The sequence below is a fragment of the Pholcus phalangioides genome, unplaced genomic scaffold, assembly GCF_987345545.1.
Source record: "Pholcus phalangioides strain wild (caught in Gottingen) unplaced genomic scaffold, Ppha-v1.0 ptg000003l_1, whole genome shotgun sequence".
NCBI lineage: Eukaryota > Metazoa > Arthropoda > Arachnida > Araneae > Pholcidae > Pholcus > Pholcus phalangioides.
The window spans coordinates 37469056-37496397 of NW_028301596.1; the positions used below are offsets into that span (position 1 = coordinate 37469056).

Sequence of the window (27342 nt, forward strand, 5' to 3'; positions counted from 1 at the left end):
ATCCCTGAATAATCTGGCTTCCCATTAGATCCTCCCCCAAAAGTTCAATAACTCCCAGTAATATAAATTTCTTGAAATCAATGTTTGACTATACAATATTTAGAATTCAATTCCATCTAGTAATACAGAAATAAAATTTCCTGTCAAACAAGACATTGGAATCACATACTATATTCATATTTGGTAATCAAAATACATTTTATAAGTAGAATATACATATTTATTTTTTCAGAACACATTTTCAATACCGAACGCACATACACAGAAAAAGGGGAAAAATGCATGTCAAAAGATGTACACGGTTTCATACATATAAAATATCATGAGGCTTAGCAAATGAAGTCTACAGAAAGGGGGGGGGGGGAAGAAGGGAGGGATTTCCGCAAAAACAAACAACGAATGTCACAAGAGTAGAAACAAGGGTTTTAGTCAATATAAAAAAAGGCTCAACCTAACAGAAAACAGTTAATTCTTCAGTGAGCGGAAACCACATTGTTGACAGGCATAAAATGCTGAAAAGAAAGTAAAAAATATATATACATATATACATGAAAATACTGACAGTGTGTACAAAGTAATAATCTTTCGCTATGGTAGTGATTAAAGCAGGCCTATTCATAAGAAATTCAAAGTGTGGTGGGCTACTTTGAAGAAAGGGCATCCAACATTGTGGTAGAAGTCAAAATGATTGGGAAAAATCTGAACCATGCAATGGACAGTCTGACATGACCAGGTAATAGCTAGCAAACAACAAACAGACCACTTTGCAGTGATATTTATAACATAGTGTGAAAACAATAAGTTAATTGTTTGCCTCTCTAAACTCATAATTCTCCCCTCTTTTAGAGAACCCAGAAGAGGGGGGGGGGGGTGTCAGTGGACCACTGGTTCAGAACCACTGACTTACATGAAGATTAAACCAGGTTATGAGACCTTAGTCCAGTTCTGAACTTTAAAAGTGCACTTCGAAATCCAAGACAGAAATTTGAAGGAGCCAGATTTTTGAATGTTAACCTGCACTCAAAATTAAAAAATAATCATTTACAGTCTGTCCCACTTACGTTTTCCCGCTTAGTACAACTTATTTTTGTGGTCCTTAACCCTAACAAATTCTCATTAATATTTGCTGTTTAAAGCGTTTTCTCACTTACAATGTTTTTCATGATGATTTTTTGAAAAACATTTTAAGTGGGATCCACTGAATATCCAAAAAAAAAAAGTAAAAATAAATAGCCTAAGGAAAACTAAAAAAAACCCCCACTCATCTACCAATATGTGTTCTTAGGAGCACCCCATGGCAGATAACCCCACACATTACATTCCTTTCTAATTAAAAACCATATTTTCAAAAGAATTTGGGTTGGTTTGGCAAGAGAGACAGACGTATACTTCTCTACGTCAACTGTCTTTGCCAAAAAAAAGTATATGACATACCAAGAATATTCGTACCATGTAGGGTTAGTAAAAAACTGGTTTTTTTGGTTTAAACTGGTTTTTGGTTTTAATAGCATTTACATTAAAAACAGTAAAATTTCTGAAAAATCATTCAAACTTCTAATAATAAATTAAAATAAAATTTTTATTAATGTAATTAACACAATTCACACATTCAATAAATATTTCTTACATTTTAACAAAAACCAACTTTTGAAATTTATTTATTTTATAGCTTAACTTAAGGAAATATTTTATGTTTAAGAATTCTCTTTCTTTTATATTCTTAATGTTATTATTAACCCTATAATAAAGATGTTTTCTCCAGTTACTTTCTCTCAATATGCTTAATTAGGACGCTATTTTGCAAAAACGATGATAAAACTATGCAAATACAATGTGTTGGATGAAGCATAATTAACGCAGATTTAATTAGCCATGATTTACGATATACAGGGTGTTATATAACTAAAGTTCCGATTTCAAGAGACTGGCCAGAACGACTGGAAAATTTGCACAAACGTTCCTGAGGCAATGGAATTTTATATGGTGAAGGAAAAAAATACTTCAGCATACCCCTCAGTGCAATAAAACTTACCTTCCTGTACCCCCTTGGATAATTAATTTTGTATTCATTATTTTTTTTAAGTTGCAGCCTGTAATGGCGATTAGCAGCAATCCTATATTTTAATTAGCTATTTCCGCTTCTGAGTTAGCATTTTAACTGAATATAAACTGAAACCTATTTATAATGACAGAATTCCATACCATCCCCCCCCCCCCACACAAAAAAATCTTATCAATATGTAATAACTGGAATTGTGAAGATGAGTATACATACCATACAATCTCCTTTTGTAAGGATTACGGACAATGGATTGACAGGTACGGCCCTGCACTGACTGCATGCAGTGTCCTGGTGGGACATTATCAAAGCACATTCTTGATCAGCCAGGAACTCCTCCGTTTTTACTTTCATGGGAATATGCTTGATGTAACTGGAGTATCTGGGTTCCCATTTCACTTCATTATCTGCATAAAAATCAAAACGATCAGAATTATTAGCTAATATATATGTCTAAAACATAAACAAGAGATATATTAGCAGGTGATATATAGGCAATATATATATATGATATACAGTTTCACTACACTTAATGTACAACCAAAAAGACGGTTTTGTATCAGCTGAATTTCATACCCAATGGTTCACAGAAATCATATTCACAATCTCTTTCCCAGTTTTCTGGAAAACACTGTTGCTGTGATAATTTTCATATCAGAACAAAATATTAATTATGAACAATAGAAAAGACTCTGAAAATCATTTTCCTGGATTAGTTTAAACACTGTTTTTGTTCTGGAAGTCAGAAGGTGTTTTGGCAGTAAAGATATAGCATATCTTTCTTTCATACATTTTTTTGGATACTGGGTAATGCCCACTGAACACCATGGCATCTAAGCCCTTCCAACTCAACATCTAGCATTCAGCTGCTTGATCGGATATATTTATGGCTTGCTATAAACACTACTCAATGATGATTGTTTCGACAATAGAAGCAGATGCAAATGCAAGAAACGTCTAAAAGTCATGGATGAATTTCATTGATGCCATTTAGAGCTGTGGAAACTGTAAAGATGGAGGCAGCCAAAAAGGTTATGAAAGACATTGCCACGTTAGCAAAGCAGAATAGTGGAGGTGGTTTCAAAGATGTGGACATAGAAGAAATTGATGAATTAACTAATTGTTAATAAACTATTTAATTGAGCCGACTGCTCTTGAAACCAAAGTAATACTCAATGATCAAGATTAAGAAATGGAAGACAAATTCATTATGAGCAACATAGCGCAAAGGCTTCGCAAGTATGAATCGGGAATAAATTGTTTCCATGACGTAGACCCATTGATGGTGTATTTTTCGTTTTTGGTAGAGGCAGTCTTGTTACCATATTCTAACAAATTAACTGAAATGAAGAAGAAATCACTTATAGATCATATATATATTTTCAGAAAACATAGCTGAGAATCATCGTCGCAAAAACCAGAAATAAATGGGATGCCTAAAAATAAAACTTTGTGGATTGTGTTATTTGCAGTCACCTCAGAATGTAACCTCTCACCCTCGCAAATACAGAGGGACAACCGTATAGCCAATCTTTGTTAGGAACATCACGATTATATTGATTGGGTTTCTCTTCGAAGTGTGTGTATTTTTCGTGTGTTTGATTGTTTGAAATGGAATTTCTCTAGGCTGTTATGAATAAATGCAGATGAATGATCACTACAGCCACAGTTTGCAAAATTTTCCCTGGAATTGACTTACAAAATATTTTATTTACATGTAACCGAACACTCAAAATTACTTTCTGTGACGAAGGGTAGCTACAGTATACGTCTACAATAAGAGCTCACGAGGAAAATTAAAGGGGTGAGTTTTCATCCTGGATCATCAGTTTTTCCCGTGAGGGTAAATTAAGGTTATAACAGACTTCTTGTTATAAGAAAATTTAAGTTTTTGATTTGTTGGGTAATTAAGTGTAGAAACTCTATATCTGCATTATGATAGCCTTTTAGATAATTTTGTTCTAATATTAGCAAATAAATAGGGCTCTAGTCATGGAAATTGGGTTTTGGTTTCACTGCAGTTAACTTTCTAAGACATGATTGCATGGAATTTTATACTCAAAACGATTCAGCTAACCGACTGAACAATCAAAAATTCTTGTTGCAGGCTTCATCCATGCTTTATCAAATTTTTCTGCCGATAGGAAATTTTTCTTAGCATGATTTATTTGTTTAGCTTTTCAGAAATGACTTTAAACTGCATGTTCTAGTGAAATAAGTCTTGTCAGTGGTCAGTGACCATAGTCCCTTAGTCACCAGGAGAGACAAAAGTTGAATGAAATCGTCACATATCTTGCGCATATAGTGGGAAAGCTTACAAATACAGAAAGGGGGCAAGTGAAATGTGACTTTTACAAGTCAATTCTTTGTTAGAAGTAACCTCAGAGTTACAAGGAGCATGCACAAATAAGTGAGAAGTGAAGTTTTCATTTCGTAATATTGGAATTCACAATACATTGTTTAACATTCATACATACATTCAAACATATTTAAAGATTACAAAAGTTTTTGATACAACCAAGATTTTCACTATAATGGTATTTCTTAAAACAGGATTCGACTGTATAACCATTAGTAACTGATCGAAAAAAAAAATTATAGATAAAAAATGGCCAGACATCCTGTCGGAAAACAGGACAGGCCAATTTAAAATAGGGTGTATGGTCATCCAAAAAACAGGCCATCATTCCTAATTTGAATGTCGAACGGCTGCATCTGCACTGTATTTTGGCAAATTTTATCCTCGCTAAAATCAACATATGATTTGATGCTATGGGACAATCAACGTTATGCAAGTGCTATTGTTTGTGGGAAAAAAGCTCCCAGATATTCAATGAGTGAATTCTTTAGGGCAACCATGAAATTGTTGATGAACTTCAGGAGCATTTCATGATTGATGTCTGTGTGACACGAAATGAAATTGCAGAGCTTGGAGAAAGTTATTGATGTAAGGAAGCAAATCTCTCAATTCATTTACAGGGTGTCCCACAAAGGACTCATTGATTTTAAAATGAAATAACTTGGAAACGGTGATCGATAGAAGAATAAAACAAGTGGTATGTTTATTTTGAAAGTCCTGAAAATTGGATACTGAAGTTTAAAATCACTTACAAATGTTGCAGACAGGTAACACTGCTTATTGGAGTCGCAGTATGGAGCCTGAAAAACAGGACATAATACTGTCTTTTGTAAGCAGTCCTTGCAATCATATTGCAGTCTTGTCAAAATGAACAACTTTCGCAACACAGAGATGGTGCAAACGATCACTAGTGAATGGTATGTTGCAGTTTTGGAACATTTTGTCACCTGGGTTGGAGGATCAACAAGGCATTTCGTGGTTCATGCTAGAAGGGGCCCACCCTTACCACAACAGTTTTTGCCTTTCTTGAACAACTTCGGAAATAGAGTCCTAGCATTGAACTATTCCATATTTACTGGAATAGGCATGGATTGGTCCCCAAGATCATCCAATCTTACTCCACGCAACTAATTTCAATGGGGCAAATTGAAGGATGAACAATCCTACAACACTGAACAGATTTCAAGATTTGACCTGTGAGGCATGTGTGTGCATTTCCATTGAGACACTAGAGAGGGCGACTGAAAATTTTATTCTTTGTTTCCGCCCTCTATGAGCTGTTAACCTTTTACCGGCCGAATTCAGATTCCAAGTGATTTTCATTATTTTTTTTGTTAATTTCTCCTTCTGATTTTTTAGTTAAGAGATATCAATCGAGAAATTGAAGAAAAAAAATTTCCCTATGCGTTTTCTTGAATGTTCCCAATTGGGAACATTGGCCGGATCTGACTAAACATAATTTTCGCAGTGAAGCCATCTTACAGGATGATGCAAAATTCGTCATCATTTAATAAATTTATTTTAAAAATTAAAGAATATACATATAGAATTTAAAAAATGATGGAAATAAATTTCTCTCGAGTACACTCAAAAGGCATGCATATCTGGATTATAATAAAGAGCTTATGATGAGCTGATATGCTGGTCTAAAATTCACAAAAGAATACCTACATACGGATTTAGGTTTTTGTATGGATCCCTTGCTAAGTTAAAAGATATTATTTAAAAATATAAAGAGAGAGAAAATATTATATTTACAACTCTGGTACCTAAAGGCACAGGCTCCGATGACTGCTTACTAGCATATACTTCCATTTTATATGGGAAACCACATTGTTTGAGCAAATCATCCAAATTTTAAATCCAAAGCGAATCGGTTTTCCCCATATAAACATCTTACTTGAACGATGAGCGTAATACGGTACTATTGATTCATCGATGCTTAGTTTATCATGGAACAACCCAAACCGAATGTGTGCGAATTTTTCATTTAATTCATCATAGATAGCCAACTTATCACCGGGTTGTAACAAAGAGTTATCCATCAAATGGAAGTTATTTTTTATGTCTCTAAAGTTATTTCTCGGCATAACAGTGGGGACAATCGGTACTGCTGTGTCTACTGAAAGTACCCCAGTAATCATTTTCACTTGGTATTCTGTGATACCCACTTAGCAAAACCAATCCAAAAAACTTTGCGATTTTTTTCCACTCAATTTTCAAATTCGATCCATGTTGTGCGACATAAATATTTGTCATCTCAGCCAAGTAACTGAGGTACTCTTGCAGTAAAAATTTGAAAAAAAATATCAATCGAGTCGGCTTGCACTTATCTCAGGAAACTTATGACTGATTGCTCCAGTAGGTTCACTTATATTTTTGTCAAATGCAGTACTTTTTTTCCACTTCGGTTGCATGAATTTTAGTCTTTTGGCACTTGACACATGTTTTCTTATTTTTTGACTGGGTAATTATTTGATCTTTGAAAGGCAATTTTGATGTAGAAGGCATGTTGATAGGATCTACAAATTCACCCACAAATGAACTACGTGGTGATTTTAAAACACAGATATCCACAAACATCTGCAGGAACGACCGGGCCAAGCATGTTGTCATCAATATCTTCCTCATCTGTAGCCCGCTCATTTTCATCAGGCAGTAGCTGGCACATTTCGAATTCTTCATCAGAGAGATGTGATATATCAGAATCTCTCAAACTCAGTCTAATAAGCTACTAGTATAACAAAAAAGATGGGAAAAAGAAGTGTAGAAAGTCACAAGACCAGATATCAACTGAGAACTGAAAGACCAACGTACCAACAAAATTACTCAAAACGTAGAGGGAAGGTTGAAGGGGGGGGGGGGCAAAGTCAGTCACAGAAAAAAGCGGGTGCTGCATGTAAACATCGGAATGTGAAATTTGATACTTTTCCTTCCTTTTGAGACACACCAGAGAGAAGGAAAAAGCAATAAATTGTTTTTTCGGAATGCCACTCCCCTGCATTGCACTTTAGAATAGTCAGTAGTGGCCAATGTTCCCAATTGGGAACAATCGTAGGAAAAGTTCCCTGGAATTCAAACAAATTTTTTTTCTCTCTCATTGAGCATTTCTTATCATTCTTGGCAATATTCTACAATTAAAAAAAAATTGAGATGCATGTATGTTTACAAAAACTATTTTAATAATTAAAACATAAACTTACAGATAATTTCCCTTGAAAATGGGTGATTTTAGAATAATAAATTGATATGATAAAAGCTGAATCGAATAACTTTTGTCTTTTCTAAATTAAGTTCATAACCTTATATGTTCAGGGAAAAAAAATCAGCTATTTTCGTTAAAGAGAAATATTTTTTTTGAATTAATCAAAAGTATGTTCCCAATTGGGAACATTGGCCGTTAAAAGGTTAAAGGTGTACATTTCAATCGATTGTGATGTGATTAAAACAACTGCTTGCAAAAAGGACAGTTTATAGCCTATATTTCAGACCCATACTGCAAATACAGCATACAGTGCCATCTGTCAGCAGCATTTGTAAATAATTTTAAAACTTCTGTATCAGATTTTTACAGCTTTCAAAATGAGCATACTACATGTTTTATTTCTCTATTGACCATTGTTTCTGAGTTATTTTATTTCAAAATCAGGGAGTCCTTTATGAGCTGCCATTAAAAAATAAACATAAACATCGGTAAGAAATTTATATTTACCGCAACTACCAGTACGTGAATCAGTTTGTTCAAATTTCAGAGACTGTTTGACGTTATCCAGATCGTCACCAAAATCATTCATCTCACTTCTTGCCATCCTCTTAAGCAGTAAGGGAGTGTGAATCGGAGCCTCACCAGAGTCCATACAGCTCACTACATCCTCTTCGAATAAGCTAACAGGACTACATACAGGCTTTGAAGTATATGCTGAAACTGGCACTGGCATATGAATCTTTGATGAAGATGGCGTGGTAATCACATTGGTGAAGGCTTTCTTTGAGCACGGTAGAGGAGAATGAGGCGTTGACTGTATATCTTGACCGCACCCTTCGACCAAAGATCTAATGATGGGCAACTTGAGATATGAGAAACTTGATGATCCTTCTGATGTGTTTTGTGGGGTGTTATCTCTGGAAGATTCACAAGCAGATGATTGGCTATATCTGCTGAACCTAAATGAACGACTTATTGTGCATGAATTGTCATTCTCGCTGTGTTCTGATATATCAGTCAATCGGTGCTGGAAAGAACAAGAAATCATTAAGAATTTTACATTACAGTCGATTTGTGGAAAAAAAATTCTGATGAGTCAAATAATCTGTTCAGGTCAAAGTTTTCACGTGGTCCCAGAAACTTCGATGTGACTTTAGTGTCAAAATGTTTGTGATGATCCAAAATTTTGTATTCTGAGTCCAAGTTTTTGGGTATGAAATTAACAAAAATATTTCCCCTACCTGTAAGGAATGCGGGTGTGACATAGCCATTTATGTTTGCAAATCTTTTGTTGCACGTGCCTGGCCACCTGAAAATCACCATTTCCTACTCCCCTCAGTAGCAAATGTATGCAGTGTACAAACAACAGTACAAATCTTGATATGCAAGTGCAGTGATCTCTCACTCGTATGTTTCTCTGAGTTATATGAGTTCCTGCACTCCTCTGGTCAAAGACATAGATGAATGCTATTCACTCATACACCTCTCACACGTCATTTTTTCTTGTTCTCTCTCACGAACACATAAGTGGGAGATCAACATGCCTTATAGAAAAAGTACTTCAGAAAGCAAATAGTCATTTGCAGTTATTTCCATCAGTTAAATCAAAAGTAAAACAACTGTTTTCATTGATATTTTATGTGATCCCCACCCCCTCCCACAAAAGATTTATCTGCTCAAACTGTCTTTGAAACTACTAAATATTTTCAAGTTGAAAATATTCAATTTCAAAACCCATAGGGCTTTATGTTATTTTGTCCCCTCCTCATGCTAGAAGTATGAATGTGCAAATTTTTAATTCTTTTATCAGGTGGTTGGACACCTTATTTTGCTAAGTTTTGCCTGAAATACGAATGTGTATCTCTATTGAAGCACATATTACAAAAAACATTTTAAGAAAATAACTTCTGTACAGTAAGCATTCAAACATCATTTCCCGTGTTATTTCCCCCCCAAGGAAATTGAGCATTCATGCTTCTACCATGAGTGTGGATGATGTATGATTTGTCACATTAACAGTGTTTAGATTTCATTTTGTTAGCAGAATCTATTTCATTTTGACAAAGTTACATCACATTATATTTTGTAGCAAGTGTAAATAGACAGACAGACCCTGATACCACAAACTCAGATTTAACGAATTCCTTGATTTTTTTAGAAGCTTCTGAATTTATATTAGTTAATCTTGGCCCAATACAACTATTTTCCTCAATTTAACAAATAAAAAGTCTGATTTAACTGATTTGTTAAATCAGGGTTCATCTGTAAATATAACTACACCTAGCATAAGGGAAAAAAAAACTAACCTTTAGCACATGTGGTCTTGCAGGTGATATTGTCTGAAGATTCTGTAAAGGTCGATAAATTGATCCAGACCTGGCTTTGAAGGCATTCTTTGGCGATAGGTTTGCAAAAGCTAAACATAAAGCAAACAAAGTAATTAAGAAAAAAAAAAAAAAGAAGCAAACCATTCAGTAATCTCGCATGAATGTAACATTTCTGGACTAAAATCATTAAAGTATATTTCTGTTTTTGTATGTAGCCATAGCTATATTTCAAAAAGAGTCATTTTCTGAGTATGCATCATGAGTATTTTTCTTGTTCAATGACAATTGTGTCTTGAGCAACATTGCCTCTCTAATTTGTACATGCATGGCAAAAACATTTCAGTGCACAGTTTCCATTTTCATTACAGAGTTGGAGACTCACTATATTTGATATAGTGGTGAAGTGCTATAAAGCTATTGTAATAAGCCACAGAGTAACAACAGGTCAGAGCAGGTAAAAGGAAAATAGAGATTAGGTTGGTCTTGAGTGTGTTATGAAAAATGCTAAAAATGGAAGAATTATCTTCTAATTTTATTTTCTCAGTAAATCTTGGTATGATTCAAACATTAATGATGCTTTTCTGAGAGAGAGAGAGAAAGAAAGAAAAAAAAAAACAAAAAAAAACACACACACACACGAGAACTAGCAAAATCCCAATTAAAAAATTGAACATAAAATCAAAGTGCAACCATTCAAAATTTCAAAACCAATTTCAACACAAAACAATATTTCTTGGCATGTCAATTGCAGTGCTCATACAGACGCAGCTGATGTGTTAGTTGTTGTTTTGTCAAACACAATATCAAAGAAAGTTACTATGAACATTGTCATATAACTTCCAATATCAATGAGTTCACGTAAAAGAGAAAAATGAGCAAGCATTGTTCTAACAAATGTACATAGACTGTAAACAAACAACGATTTGTATTATATTTCTCAAAGGGAGAAAACAAATTTTATCCTGAAAAGAGAGATGGGGAAAAATATATAGGCCTACCAATGAGGCAATCACATTGAATCAACAAATATAATTTTAAATGCTTTCTGCATACTGTGGTATCTTATGTCCATGATATGGTAATACAGTTAATGTTCATGATAATGACCCCACCCCCTTCATTCTCCTTTAAAATAGATGTTATATCAGGTGGCCATAGTGTGGGATAGTCATTGAATGATAAAATTCGGGACTTATCCTATTGGTCGCTGTATCAGAATTGTCGCTATAATGTGGGATAGTTATAACAAGCATTGACTGTATTACCATATATATATATATATATATGGGGGGGGGGGAGTAGTGGCATGGAGGTGCACATGGTCCCATAAAATTATGACAATTTGTTTCTGAAACTGTATAAAAATAACAATAGCATCTCATAATGCTTCCAGCTTCGATTTGTCAACACCTGTCATTCAGTATGAACAAGCTTCTTTTTTTCTCAAATATTTTAGGCTCCTGAGACTATTAATGCATTTTAATAACATACTTCTGCTTATAACCCAGTTCACTCTCAAATCTAATCACCTACCTCTATATACAGATTAATGTACCTCCCTCTAGTAACTCACTGATCACACAGAAATAATTTTACTTCAACTTGCAAGGGAAAAAAAAAGGCAAAATTTTTATCTCAGGCAGTTTAACCTTGACACAAAAAATATCAAATTTTTTCATTATCTTTTTTTCTTCAAATTTTGGAATTACACAGATTGTCAGATTGCACAACACGCTTGAGTGGCATGGTGGTAAGATGCTCGTCTACCATTGTGAAGGTTGTTGTCAGGGTCCCGGGTTCGAACCCAAGGGAGGATATCGATAAGATATTTTCCCTAATGAACTCGAGGCGACAACCGATAGACAGCGCCTTCACTTCCGACCCATCTCACTAATGGCAGTAAACTGCAATATAGCGATATGGCCAGAGTTGGTGTTTGGTGAAGTAGATTGCACAACAATATATATGAGAGTAAAAACAATTTCATTTACCTGTTTCAAGATTACCCTTGACAGGAGAACCTTCCTCAATTTTCTCCTCCTCCTCAGCATCAGGTTTTGCAGTTTCCCGAACAGGAGTAAGCTTGGATTCTTTTGCCTTTTTAAGTGAACTGATCTGTTGCATTGCAATATCATAGGCAGTCATCTAGAAAAGTCGGCTACTTTTTTGAATTCCATCATAAAACAAGACAATGAAAAATAAAAAAAATTCTCACTTATCTTTTAACCCTTTAATCGCAATACTCAAACATCTACATTTGAGTAAAATGAAGATTAGCTCAATCAAGAAAGTTTTGTCAGCATAGGCATAGCAGTTTAATTTCACACAACTTCAGGGATTTGAATTGACTACGTTTGACTTCATAAACATTTTATGCATAATTTCACAATTAGGTTTAATCCAGCAACATCCCATATAAATCAAAATATCATTATTTAATCTTTTTTCTGCGTTGCTGGTTATGAAGCTAGAAGAAGTTAAGGGGCATGGTAGGATCTGGTCATCTAAGCCTTAACTAAGTTTTGAGTTATTTGAAGTAATTTTCAATAAATATAAAAAATTAGCTGAAGGTAAACACATGAGCGAAATGCCTTGTGTTGCATGACCATGCGATTCACAGAATGTTGCAACGTTGCACCGGATTATATAAGATATCCCCCACCCTCTTGTGATAAGAAATATAGAATGAACTAGAGGTGTGGAGGTCGTGATGCTAGAAGTTATGGATACAACAGAGTATCTTATAGGTTGGCTTAATCGGGGGCTTTCTGAAGTAGGGGGGGGGGGTGCGCAGGGATAGTAGAACAACTTTTTCTTTTTGAAAAGTTTATCATGATGAAACATTACATAATATAATAATGAGAAAAACAATTTTTTCATCAAGAGATCACATGGATCAAGTAGTAATACATACTTACAATACAATTTCAAGGACAGAACAAGAAAAAAAAAGAAATAAATACATCCAAATTCAATCTGGATCTATAGAATGAACGAGTATTACATTATGAATGAAGAATATAAAATGCTAGAATGATGTGAAAATTGTTTAGTGACTTCGAAAATTGGAGGCAAACAGCAGGAAGTGTACTTATTCATAAAATTGGATTTAGCATTCTGACTGACAGAGCTGGTTTTTTTTTTCTTCAAAAATGATTGCTGATGTTAGCTATTGAGATAATTTTTTAAATGTTTTTTCAGTAACAGTGTAGAAGGGGAGGGGGGAGAGAAATATATCATGTAGCAGTCTGTTATAAAAGTCCAAAATAACGTATGTAAAATAGTTTTCTTTTCATTGTTTTATGTATTAAGAGAATATTAAGAATGTTACTGCATCCATTTGATGTCCTTGATAAATTAAGAAGATCAAGTTGTTTTTAGTAAGCAGGAGAATCGATTTATAAAAGTATAAATAACGCAATGGGAGTATGTTTAGTTGCTGGTAAAGATTGAATGATAGAGTTGAGTAATTACCAGTTACTGATGAAATGATTTTCTTTTGGGTCTGCGTGATAGGTAGCAACGTACTTAGTAGTCATTGCCCCAAACAATTAGCCCATAAACAGTGAAAACCTCTTAACGGACACTCCTCACATGTGGTCACCCCTTCATTATGGCCAAATAATAATTTCCGTATACATAATAAAAGTATGATTTTCACACACCTGATTAAGGGTCATCCCCTCTTTCACGAACAAATTATTGTCTGGCCCCCCCCCCCCGAAATGTGAGAAAATGACCGAAAAAAGGGAAAAAGATGGCCAAATCCATTGTTCTGTCACTTTGGTCCCCCCCCGAACGAAATTTCTGGCTACGCCCCTGAAAAAGGGAATAGTAATATGACAACAAAAAAATGGGCATTTGGATAATGTTTGAGGTAAAACTTATAAACTATGAAAACAATTTTGATTGGATATATTTTACATGAGATTTCTATCTATAACAATACCTAGATATTTAATGGGGCTCACTTTTAAAAATAAGTTTGGTTTAGTATGACATCTCAAATCTGTTTCTAACGAGCATCATGGTGATTCCTGAAGCATTTAAGAGTATTTGATGATGGAAGACATTAAAAGACCATTTCTTATGTATATATAATAAAACTTCTCTTTTGCAGACACCAGTAGGACACAAAAAAAAAAAAAAAAAAAATGTCAGTATAAAAAAAGAGGGCTGACAGTTAATCAGGGGTTTGAACAGCATACTTTCATTATACACTGAAAAATTATTATTTGACCATAGAAGAGGTGTTACTGCATGTGAGGAGTGTTTGTTAAGAGTAGTTTTACTGTATACAGTAATTTTTGAAACACTGAATACTTTAAATACATTATTGCATGTAATTTTTTTTTAGACTGTATTCATCTGATTTTTTTATTTGAAAACAAATTCTATGGGGGTCTGTATTATCTGAGGTCTCAATGTAAGGTCATGGTCTTTTTCACATTAGTTTGAATGATCAGGGTCAACATTCTCTTTAGGCTGCGCAATGAGAGTGCTTCTGTGCATGCAAAATTCTGAAATTCACCATTGCTGTGCATGACAAATTGCTTTGTCGCTTACAGAAAAAGCAGGTCTATACAGGTTTAGGAAAAATAGAGGGAACATTGATCAGGGTCCAATTGAATTTTTATATTATTAACATGGCTATCTGATAAAATTTACACTACATTGAATCCTTGAATTTCATCATACCTTTATGGGTGTTCTCAAAAGAAAGGTGGCCCCTCCTTTTAGTTTCTCCACTGAAAATTTGAAAACAAAAAAAATGTAAAAAAGAAGAATATATTGACGCATGGCAAACAGTTTTAAAATAAGAAATATTTCATTCAGATAGACTTACCAACAGGAGACTGTGCTTTAGATATTGACATGCTCTTGATTCTTGCCATGGCAGCTTCATACGCATCTATTTTTGGTTGCTAAATCAAGAAACATGAAGCGAGACATAATCGTTAGACACAGATACCTGCATAAGCAATAACAATGCAATAAATCACTGAAATCTTGAGTGTAAAAAATTCACTTTTATCAAGTGGATTTCATGCTTTTGATTTTTAATGCAAAAATTTTGAAAAACACCTAATATCTATGCAGCTTCAAATAAATACATTTATATTGCCCATACACGCAAAAAATATGAGGGAAAACAAGGATACATTAATTTCTCAGTATACAAAGATTGAATTAATTTTGATTCTCATGCAACTCATTCATTTCATTGCATCTTCTCATAATGGAAAGAACCAGCTCTCAAAGAAAGGCTTATGCATAAACCAATTTTGCAACACTTGAATCAACATATATGAAGTCCCAATCATTATCAAGATACTAAAAGCTCACTTTTGCTGAAGGTGAATATCCAGGCGCCCATGTGCAACGGCGAACCAATGAATCACTTGAATATTCCAAAGCACCTTTCTTTCCAGACAAATGAGTCTTTGCTTCCATTGATAAGACACCTGTAAAATACGTGCTATTCATTAAACTGATGGCATGCAATTTGCCTGTTTAAACATACATATTTTTAAATACAGCATATGGAAATATATGACATCCATATTTGTTATGGGCATCTTTTTCTCAGCTACCTTGTTAGGCATTTTGCCTGTTGTGGCTATGTATTTGTAAAAGTATCAAGTATGATTTAAAAACAAGGCTATAACAATCATGAACAGCACCTGGAACCATAAAAGGTACCTGGTTGATTCAATCAAGACAACTCATACCAATGACAACCTTTTGCTACAAAAACTTTTCGTCAAACAGCAAATGTATTTACAGTTACAAGTATAAAATTTGGCACATAAGTCATTGCAATTACTTTTAATTTTGAGCATTCAGCACTGGCATGAAATTTCAAAATACAGCGAAACTTGTACATGACCCCTCAAAAGCAGAATGTTTCGCATTGTTCTCCAACGAGCACTCGGGTGACTGGAAAGGTACTTCGTCAAAAATTCCCATAATAGTGTTTCCTACACTTTTCATAAAATTCGATTTAATTTTAGATTGTTCTGCTACAGAAAGTATGAAATGAGTAGATATCCATCCATCAATCATTAGCATTTGCTAAAGCTTCTCCCCTTTTGCTTTTTTGCTAAAGGAATTTTTTATCTACCTTAAACCCTGATGTATGAATCTATCAATCTACAGATGATTTCAAATCCAAGAAATTGAGAAATAATTGGTATATAATAACCAATCTTATAAAATTATAATTTTATAATTATAGATAATATTACCTATCTTATAAAATTATAAATAGTGTGTTACGGCTAGCTTACATCAGCTTGCTATGTATTGCGTTTCAGTGGTTGGCTGAACTTCCCCATCAATGGATGTCACAAAATATTTTATTGTGAGCCATGTGTCCAGACAAATATCAAACACAAGATTCACATATGAACAGTACATCAAAAAGACTTATTGCACCTCAATTATCTAGCAGGGGTGGCATTTTTTTGCCGCTGTGGTTGTCAAGTGGGTCATAGTGACAGACTAGCATCGTGGGGATCCTGGTTCGAGCCTCACTGTCGCCACAGTGGTGGTCGACTGAAGTTGGTTTTCGTAGTCCCTAACTTTCAGGTGCAAATGCGAGCCGATATCTTTGTTAAAAAGTCTTGCACAGAGAGCAACAGCCCTACAAAGAGTATAAATATTTAATCATTACACTTCACTCACTTCTAAAATATATATAGTAGCACTGAAAAATCGGACAACACTAAACACACATTCAGACTGTTAGGTTCCCACACACTTACACTTCCAGGGCACTCACTAGGTAAAAAAATTATCCATGGCATTAGACCCGAGTCGTTTGGTTTGTAAGAAAGAAAGCAAGCATGGCGAAAGGCTGTGGTGCTGCAATCACAATCAGGAGCGAGTAGGCACATGGGTGGAGATATGGGAGGAACATGGGAAGGAGGCATCTCCCCCAGCATCAATGAAAGAGCTGACTGATCTAATGAATATGCATAAATGAGAATTGACATCATTGTTCCTCCAACTTTCAAGCCCATCTCTGCTTATGTATAGGCAGAAGATAAAAAGGAAAGCTAAAGTTGGGCATATTTATTTATTACCCTACTCTCAAAGTGAGTAAGCATATGTAGACATACTTTTATAGATATTCTGGGGTGAACTAAAAGTCAGAGTTCATATGGCAACATGTGCATTTTTTTTTCTTGCACACTGCCAATTCAGTCTTGCGACCACAAGCATAGACCATATGAGCATGTATAATAAACTCTATTTATGTGTGTTTATGGCTTTTTAAAGATTTCCCCCATCTACCTAAGTGCACATAACTTACACTATAAATATAATTTTTTGTAAAAAAATAATAATTTGTATGCCTAATTTTTTCTAATTCCTCACAAGTCTCGGATTCTTGCAAAAGAAATTATTTGCCATGCCTTATGGCCCAGTGTAATTTTACTTCCCTACCAAGAGAAACTATACAGTCGACACTCTTCACAATAACCCTCTTCAATCCATGGAAAACAGATGTTATATTGCAATTCGTTATATCAAATGTAAAAAACCCATAAAATTAAACTTTTCTGTCTTCTTTAATCTATTGCAATCTCTGCTCCTGTGATGAAATACACGAAGAATGAAATCCCAACTCTCCTGCTTTCAAAATTGCATCGTGGTTTTTAATTGTGGTAAACAAAGTACTCTTTAGATATTCAATGGTTCAGCTATTCTGGCTTTTGGCATCAATTTCTTATGAACCCCAGCCAAAACTTTCAATTTAAGATCTAATACATATTCTTATTTGCTTGCTCTGTTTATTCCAGACAGCGACGTCAAATGAATTATTTCCAGAATGAAAACATAAGTTTACTTCCCTGTATATTTCCCCATTGAGAAATTAAGTAAAGTTGTAAAACATTAACCACATGTGATGTGGGAGTGGGGGGGGGGAGAGAAGGGAAGAGAAGCATAAACATCACCCAGTCCACTCGCATGAATTCCTTGCTATGGTTTGCAGTTTTCAGAGTAAGGGGTGAATTAACTAGAGGGCGTTTTCCATAAAAGTGACAATAAATTTTCTTCTCGCATCAAAGGTTGTCAAACACACTCAATGACAGATTTTGTTCCTTTCTTTGGGAAAAAAAGGGGAGGGGGGCTGAGCTGATATCTGTCACTGTAATGGATTAAATGATATTTATTTGCCATTATATTGGATGGATAAAAAAACAAAAAAAAATTGGGACCTGTAATAATAAGCATGACTGTATTATGAATTTAAACATCTATTGTGCGATCAATTTTCTTAAAAAAGTCAATATTTGTGTCTACGCAGCAATTTACCTAATAGATTTTCTTTCTCCCTTGAAGCAGGTGGTTTACATTTTTTCGAGACACTCATCCGCTGGATTTGTTCCAATGCAACTTCAGCAGGATCCCGGCTATTTCTCTTATCCTGAGACAAAAAGTGAAGCAAGGGAATAAATTACACTTATGAGCAAATAAATCAGAAAGAACACTAATAACACATTTTGCCAAGCACTCACTATACAAAGATGATAATGTCATAATATATTCACCTTTAAAGGAGCAGAGTAACCAAGCTGTTGGAGTGTTATCTCCTTATTGTTGAGAATCTGATTTTTATAGAACTCGCTAGGTTCGAACTCAGTAATCAATTCTGAAACAAGAGATAGAGTTATTGGAATTAACTACTTGTAAAAAGCAATTAGATCATGTTGAGTCAAAATTTGGTTTTCCCATTTCTATGATGAATAATTTATGCCCCCCAAGTTGATGAAAAAACAAAATTGTGCACGAAAATTATTCGGAAACAAAAAGAAATTCACACCAAACCATAATAAATTCTGATATGAAGTAAATGGTGTTTCAGAATTATGAAAAAATATGGAAACTATCTACATATGTGTCAAGACACTTTCAGATATGTCTGATGAATTAAGAGAAATCTTACCCTCTTGCATCTCTTTTAGAGACTTTTTGTCATTCTTAATCAATGACTGGTATTCCCAAGACTTGGCCGAATTGCGATTTGGCAGAGCATCATCACGTTTTAAGGCAGTTGATGAACTTTGGTGCCTGTGGATAAGACATGGTATTAAAGTGAGATATATCATGATGCATTTTCAATTTCCTAATATCATGACATGTCTTTGCATGTTCTTGGCTGTTAATAAAATTTTGTCTTTAAATTTCAAAAAAAACAATTTTTTCTATGCATGCTAAAACAAGTGTAATAATAAATGCCATATTGAGTATTTCTTTTCTCTCTCTTCATCCTGATTAATGTTTTAAACTTAGCACATAGACCAGCCACGTGTATACTTTTCTTTTTCCCAAAATCCTCATTCAAACTTTAGCATCACCCTTTGTCTCTCAATCCCTTTTTCATCCAGGCTTATCGTCATGTGGCTAAAAGTAAGCTCCTTTTGATGATAGCTGGAAGTTAATCAAATCCTGTTTTAACCATAATTTTCTTCATAATCATTCATGTCAATTAAAAAGTTCTATTTTTGTTGAATCACTTGTGTTGTAGCCCTACAATTGTTTGTTTTACTTCAGTTAATGAGTGACATTGATACCTTCAATCACGTGCCTTAAGTGCTCACTTTGTTCTAATCTCTGATTATGAGTCATAATTCAGCTCATGTATGCAACAACATGCACATCTGTAAATTAATTTTCGTACTGCCAGATTCCAGGAGCAGATTTCTATCTTTTTTAAAGTGTTGACCATGGTTTCAGTCATAAGTGTGGACTGGAAAGCCCATTGATAAATTATTAAAAGGTTTTTTCTTAGGTATTCTTTGAGACAACATCACGTAAGTTTTATCAATGTTTTTATTTCCTCGCCTGGATGTTTGCACAAATTTTTGTACAGCCTTCAAGTGATAATTTTCAGTACTCAGTTGAATTTTCACCATAACATAGTTTAAGTCCATGAACACAATCACATGCCTTATATACAATTGCCAAACTCTGCATGTCTCTATAGAACTTGGTCGTCAAGTTACATCTGCCCAGGTTTATTAATATTTATCAATATGCTGAAAATTATGTATGGCGTAAAAGTTTTTAAATAATTGATTTTTATGATGATATATTTCATAAATTTTGTTTTTTATTGTATTTCATTCGTATATGACAGCAAAATATTTCATATATAATGTTCCTATCTGGGCCACATAATAAGGGTTGACAATGTTTTCAATAAATCACTTGTTATATTCATGCTGAAGATGTTTTCAATTCGGCGTTTCTTTCTTGTTTTTAAATACATATCTCCTTATAGTAATTTGTTTCTATTACACCAGCCTTTAATTAGGTGAGTGTTTGTGAATCACTTTCAAATTATTTTCCTCGTCCTCCACCAGCACAGCATAACATAATGTGCATCCCCATAAAAGAAAGAGCATCGGAGAAGAGCCACGGCAGATATGCATTTCATATGAAGTGAAAATCAGAAAGGTTTATACTTTTTCCAATTTACCTAACAATCCAAAACATCTCAATGCATTAATTTGGCACGCCCCTTTTCCAGTGAAACATGTTTTATCCTACCGCAGGAACTTGAAAAGTTATCAGAAGTTGAATATATTCACATCCATAAAAAAAATGCAAGCTAAATTTTTTTTATTCCTAAGGTTTTTTTTTAAAATAAAATATGTACAAGGTATTTAATTGGGACATTGATCAAGTGTCCACAAGCACATAATCAGACATGAGCATCAACAACTCTGGGTGCTAGCAAGCAGCAAGTTGAAGATGTGTGCTTTACAGCAACGGTGCACTATCTTTCAGATATGTGATATTTCTGCCACTCTCACACACACAAACTAGAAACTGGAATATATATGGTGACCATGTGAGACCCATATTTTACGGAATATTCCCATAATTTTGGCCCCACACATCTAGGCTTTCCTATACAACTTTTTTCAAATTTTCAACAAATCTTACTTGAATTTCGACTTTTATTATGAAATCAAGGATTAAGATTATAACTATATGATGGCAACTATTACTCAATTATCATAATTATGACAATAAATACATTCATTTCACACTGCGCACCATGGTGTTATGGACCTGATAATGAACTTAACATGGCGTAAAGGACTTGACATCTTTCCACTAATCAGAAGGATTTTCTTAACATGATTTCTCCAGCCATTTGTTAACAGCAAATTTCAGTCAAATAAGCCCTGACAGAGGAAGAAGTCGAATGAAATTGCAACATGTCCCATATGTTGGGTAAGCCTAACAATAACAATAGAAAGGAGGTTAAAGGTATGACCTTTTTTTTGCAACTATCTTTTGCTAAAAGTACCTTAGAATAATGTTTATGAGAATGTGTGATGGCAAATGGTATTAATCTGCCTAGTGATTTTTGAAGAGATAGCAAAGGAAAAAAAGGTGTTTTTTTAGAACTTTGTTGATGCCATAGTGAATGCATTGATTTTCAACTCACCATAAATGAATGTTTTGTTGTGTTGTTAACTCTATGAAATCATACAAAATTCCCTCAGTATAGCAAGATTCATATTGTAAACTATACTCGTTAAATCAGACTTTTACTGTATTCATCAAAGCCTGTGAAATTTCAAATTCATGACACATAACAGATCTATTCAAATTTGACAAAGGAAAAAATAAATTGGTCATAATGATGTATAATATACAAGAAACATTTAAATAGGCCCAAACATAGTTGTCAATGGAAAATGCTATTACCTATATATATATATATTTATTAAACTTATATTACTTTTTCCTTGATAGTTTTATTTTTTAGTTTTGTTCATAATAATGAAGATAAAGTATAAATTTTTGTATTATGTTAAATTTCTGAATGGCCCAATATTGATAGGCCCATTGCTGGTACATAGATTAAGTGTAAATTATTTTTACAAAATTTTCGACTGAGCCATCAAATTTTCATTTAATAATAATGATGGATAAGAGTTTAGATCATGTTTAAAATAATTATTTAATGGATATTATTCTAAGTTCTAAATATAACGAATTAAATGTTAAGAAGCCCACTACTGGTGAATTTACCTTATGTTAATACCATAATTAACACAGAAAACAATTCAGTATAAGACTGTGATCAGCATCAAATACATTAAAGAGATATTCATACCTTCTGGTGCTACTGTATCTTCCAGGAAGAGGAGCTGCAACTTGCCTGACAGGCACAGGCTTGTGGTTCTTTGTTTTGCCAATGCTCCTCCTCTTCACAACTGGCTTGGTACCAGCTTTAGAGATATTGAATTCCTATTTAAAAGACAAGCAGAAAATGTCATCTGTGAAATGGGGGGGGGGGGGGGGAACCAACATTTCAATTAGCGAGGAATTTTCTTTGCTTGAGACTAATTTCATTCTTACCTTGAAAGAAATACTGCTTCGTTTGGTAATCACTGGCTTGATTATATTCACATTTGATTTCAGCTTACGATCAAGAACCGAAACCTTCAGGGAAGGAGACTTCTTGACATTCTGCCCCCTTAAATGTACAGATTTTAATGGAAAATGAATGAAATTTTAAACTTGCGATAGAAAAACAAATTTAAACTCTAACTTCATCATTATAAATCTTAAGTAACCATTTTTCAGCTAAATTGGTACGACTATGGTATCTCCAATATTTGATATACGTATTAATATACATATATTATATTTGAAAATATAATATTTAAATTAACTGATATTTAAAATAATTTAATAAAAATTTAAATCACTCTTTTTGAGATGCATAAATAGTTTTATTCAATTACAACAGATAATTTTTCATATCTGAAAAAAAAATTGATTTAAATCAGTGATTTAAAAAAGAAAAAGGATTTAAATCATAATTTTAATCACTGATTTAAATCACTACAACCCTGATTGGGGGGGGGGGGGGGTTTAAAGAACCAATTTTTTGTTTATAGAAGAAACATATCAATCTCAAATATCATGGCAATATAATTAACTAAATATGACAAATTACATAATCAAACCTTTCCCATATAACATGCAAAAACAAAGGTTAAATAAACTTAAAAAAACTACCGATCTACTATAAATGTTAAAACTATTATCTATACATCCTGTAAAACGACAGACAGGAAATAACATTTTTGCGACACTATCTCAGCTGTTCAAGTGAACGAGAGGAGGAAAAAAAGTTTCCAAGATATCAATTTTGTTGTCATCTTCCCTTGTAACAAAACGTAACAGATAGTTACCTGACTGGAATCTTTGATCCTCCAGAAGGAACAGGTATTTTTGAAAGCTGTGGTATTTTTGACATTTTCCTAAAATCAGTGATTAATAACAAAAAGTTAACTAATAATCACTAATTAAAATGAATTTTATTTTTATGTGAATAAACATTGAGTGGTAAAAATATAGGCCTATGTATTAGGTATTACTTTTATCATATAGAAAAAGACAAATAATATACACAGACAAGTCCCATTAATATGATCACCAGCGTATTTATACCCACAAAAACAGTGTTTATACATATCAGGAGTTTGACACCTACTTAGTCTTTGTCGTAACCTTTCCTGACACAGCAGTGCAACAACAAAAATAGCACAAAAGGTGACTGAAAAACCACATTGCGGCAGGAAGTCTCCATAAGGGTTAGCATACTAACACAGGGCTGGACAAATCACAAAAAATCCAGGCGCAAAAAACTTTTATTGGAAAGAATGTTTATATTCCAAAATAATGCTTCTTCTGACTTTTCTCTAGGGCATAGTAGCTCTCCCCACTTTCATATGCTGGCAGATGTGCTGCTCTTAGCCCCTGCTATTAAGTAACTACACAAAGAAAATTTCAGGCACCAATACCAATCTTTCAGTTGCCATGGTGACCTAGTGCTCTGGATTTATCCAGTCCTGCACTAACACAATTGTTTAGAATTGGATACTCCATAAACTGTAGGTCCCAGTCTAATTAACCTTCAAGTGCAGAAATGGTTAAATGAAAAAGCAATTCGAAATGATAATTATGGTTACAAGTGTGATAATAAAAGGTACGAGAATCACATTTACAATAGCAGTTGAAGCATGGAAGGTTGGAAGCAACTGATCAAGACATACAGCTTAATACTAAGCAAACTTAAGTCACAAGTAATCGGCACAATAAGCTTAATAAGTTGCAAATGCAAAAATCTGACACACAAGTATAAAACTTAACTTACCTCACAGGAGGAACACTTGTTTTGGTCTTTAGTTTGATGGGATGCAACGGCTTCGTGGCTTTGCAATCCATCTCAGCCTTTTTATTTTAAAATGAATAGAACACAACCATATTAGCACATGCAATTAAAATCGGATATCACAATCAATTAGGTAATAGGTTCCTATACTACTCTTGTAATTATCATCTAGTACAGGGCTGGACAAATAATAAACTTTAGGTGCTCGTCAAATTTCTTAGAAACTAAGAATGATTTTAATGTCAAGAAAGTCATAAATAATTTTTTGTTTTTTTACTTTTGTGGGACTTAATATATTCTTTTCCTATGTTAAAAGACACCTGTCATGAAATTAGAGATGTAAAATTCTCGAGAATAATGTTTAGGACAATATTCTCATTGAGAATATTCTCTGGAAGGACTACTATTATAAATAACTTGAGAATATTTTTATAAATTCTTGATCAGTTTGATCTTAAATTCAATTCAGTTTTGGATTAATTTTTTGTTTCAAACTTATTTCTGAGGATTTATTTTAAGATTTCTAAAATTTAAAAAAAAAATTTTAGGTTCCAATATAGATTTTATAGTGTCGCCGTGGCAACCTGGTGCCTGGGATTTGTCAACTGATCGCGTGTACAAAAACGTCACACAAACACTCAAAGAATTTTTGTTAAAAAAATTGAAAAGTTGCGCATTGGATGAATATCATTGATAACACTGACAAACTATAGCAGGGCTTGAAAAATACCATGCACAATTTTCTTAAGTTGCCATTACTCTGCAAAAAATTGACATTGGCACCTATATTAAGTCTTCTATGTTATTACTAGTTCTGGCAAAAATAATAAGCTTGGCCCTTATTTTTTTCCTCAATTTGTCAAACCCTGTGCTATAGCATGTCTCAAGAGCATCATGAGCAGGAATCCCCAGGTAAGAAATGTTCGGAAGTGGGGTGGGGAGCTTATGTGACTGGAATTTGTAAAACATGTAAATAAATCATGTAACCTCATGTAAATCCCTCAGTGACCCCTTTCCAGACTGAAAGTTTCTGTACACTCTCGAAACGCCTACAGAATCAGATGCCATAATCATAAGGATCATTGTCTCTCAGATGCCTTTTCTGGTTTCGATTATAATTTTTTGCTACATCTACATACGCATTCCAACAGACAAAGAAATAGGTTACGGCAAGTGCATAGCTGCCAAATAGCCCAGATTTTTCGGGAGGCTTTCGAATTTCTAATACATCTCCCGGACTCCCAAAAAAATTCTTATATCTCCAGAATTTCACCTGTAATTGAAAATCCATACATTTATGGGGAAAAAATTATTCCTGAAGAATTTACTCGGAAAAAATGGTTGCTTTAGATTTTGATCTGTGAAATAACGTCACAAGCATTGTGCAAATTTTCACTATTGCATCAAATCACACACACACACAAAATCATTTTTGGGAGAGAAGACAAAATTTTACAATCAGCCAGTGTCAAATTGGCCTTTTGATATCCGAAATTGACATGATCATTTGTATTTGTTTTGACCAGGGCTGGAAAAATCTAAAAAAATACAAATAAAAAAGTACCCGATAAAATTTTTATCCAAAGAAACAATTTGAAAATAATGCTTCTTATGACTTTTTCAGGGCACAGTGACCCTCTTTCATGTTGGCGGATAAGCTGCTTTAAATTCCAAACATTTTGTGCTGCTCTCAGCCTGCAATTTAGTAACTACAAGACAATTGTGTAGGTGTCAATACTAATTTTTTAGTTTGCCATGACGACTTGGGATTCGTTCAGCACTGGCTTTGACCATATGTTCAGTTTTGGGTCCAAAGTTTGGCCGCTATACGCCCTTAAAGACTGAGGAAACATGTAGATTTTAAAGTGGATACTTCACGGTATTTAGAAGTTCCTCCAATAGAGGGCACTAATTTTTGCAATAAAAAATGAAAATCTTAAGTATTGTGATTCAATATAATTTTCATGTCATTTTTTGTGTCTGATTTATTCACGAAGCTTTATTAATATTGATCCCTCATCAGTTTTCAATATAGGCTGCAAACAATACTAACGTGTTAAACTGCAATTGAACACTCATCATAAGTGAATACCTGGCTAAATCGGATATTGTGTGCTGGAACTGTTGATATCAATTTAAGCTGGACCAACAGTATGTGCTGGTGACTGAATAGATGATTTAGCTTCAATAGTAGAGATTGTATTATTTAAGGTTTATTAAAAATAATTTTCAGAGTAGAGATAGACAGTTTCTTGAAAAGTGGTGGCAAAGTAATTATATGACTTTTTCCTTTGCAAAGGTTTCTATAAAGTTTCGCAGAGAAATAAACTTTCAACAAAGTAATAAAAGTTTAAAATCTTTTTCACTGTTCCAGAATAAAAGAGGGAAAACCGTGATTGCAAATGCAGGTGACTTAACAATAAAACATTCATAAAATGGTGAAGCCAATTATGACTTAGCAATTTCCTCAACCATGATTATTCATGCTAACCAAAATTCGGCAGCATATTTAACCAACACCATTCTCAAAAACCGAAGCTACTACAAGTGCAAACAATTATTGAAATCATCAAAGATATAAACACACATATAACAGCAACAATAGAAACACTAAATGCCAAAAATAACGCCTACCAGCACAAAGTGATGTTCTAAAGGCCCTTTATCTGGCTGGTTGTAGCTGTGTTTACCAATTTTTCACATACTCAAAAAACAGACCCCCCCCCCTCCTTACCATGAGGACCCCAGGCGGGCCCACGCGTTGAGGGTCCTTCGAATACCCAGATCATGAAATGATTCTTTATAAGGATGATCATGAGAAACCAAATTCAAAAATTTAAAGGATTATTAGCTCATCATTTCATAGTTTTAATACTGAAATACTATGGAGGAGATACATGGAGAGTAATCGAAATAAACGTACAATAAAAGGAGATCGACATTTAAACTAACATGAGCAGCCATGCCATGTTCATGATATATAATTATACAAACCTTTTATAGTAATGTCTTTCCTTTACGTAACACGCACAAAGGACATTAATAATATATTAATAACAAAATCTGATTCTTAATTGAACAACTATATTTTCGACTCCATGTCGAAAATTCCTTACTTTATTTAAAACGCGCCCAAGTACACCATGGGCCAATCAGACGATTACTCTGGTCTGC

General features: G+C 33.9%; 1 protein-coding gene across 1 annotated transcript; it reads right to left on the reverse strand.

The window, feature by feature from the left end:
• Positions 1–132: 132 nt before the first annotated feature.
• On the reverse strand, positions 133–27342 carry LOC149088493 (uncharacterized). Its single transcript, XM_089247728.1, has 16 exons — positions 27163–27342; positions 24151–24227; positions 23186–23254; positions 22344–22461; positions 22099–22232; positions 18907–19031; positions 18512–18612; positions 18276–18387; positions 15297–15415; positions 14797–14875; positions 14649–14698; positions 11942–12095; positions 9930–10039; positions 8131–8650; positions 2276–2466; positions 133–512 (listed from the first exon to the last, which is right to left on the reverse strand). The coding sequence occupies exons 2-16, from the start codon at positions 24219–24221 to the stop codon at positions 474–476; spliced, it is 1992 nt and encodes a 663-aa protein (XP_089103854.1). The 5' UTR covers positions 24222–24227; positions 27163–27342; the 3' UTR covers positions 133–473.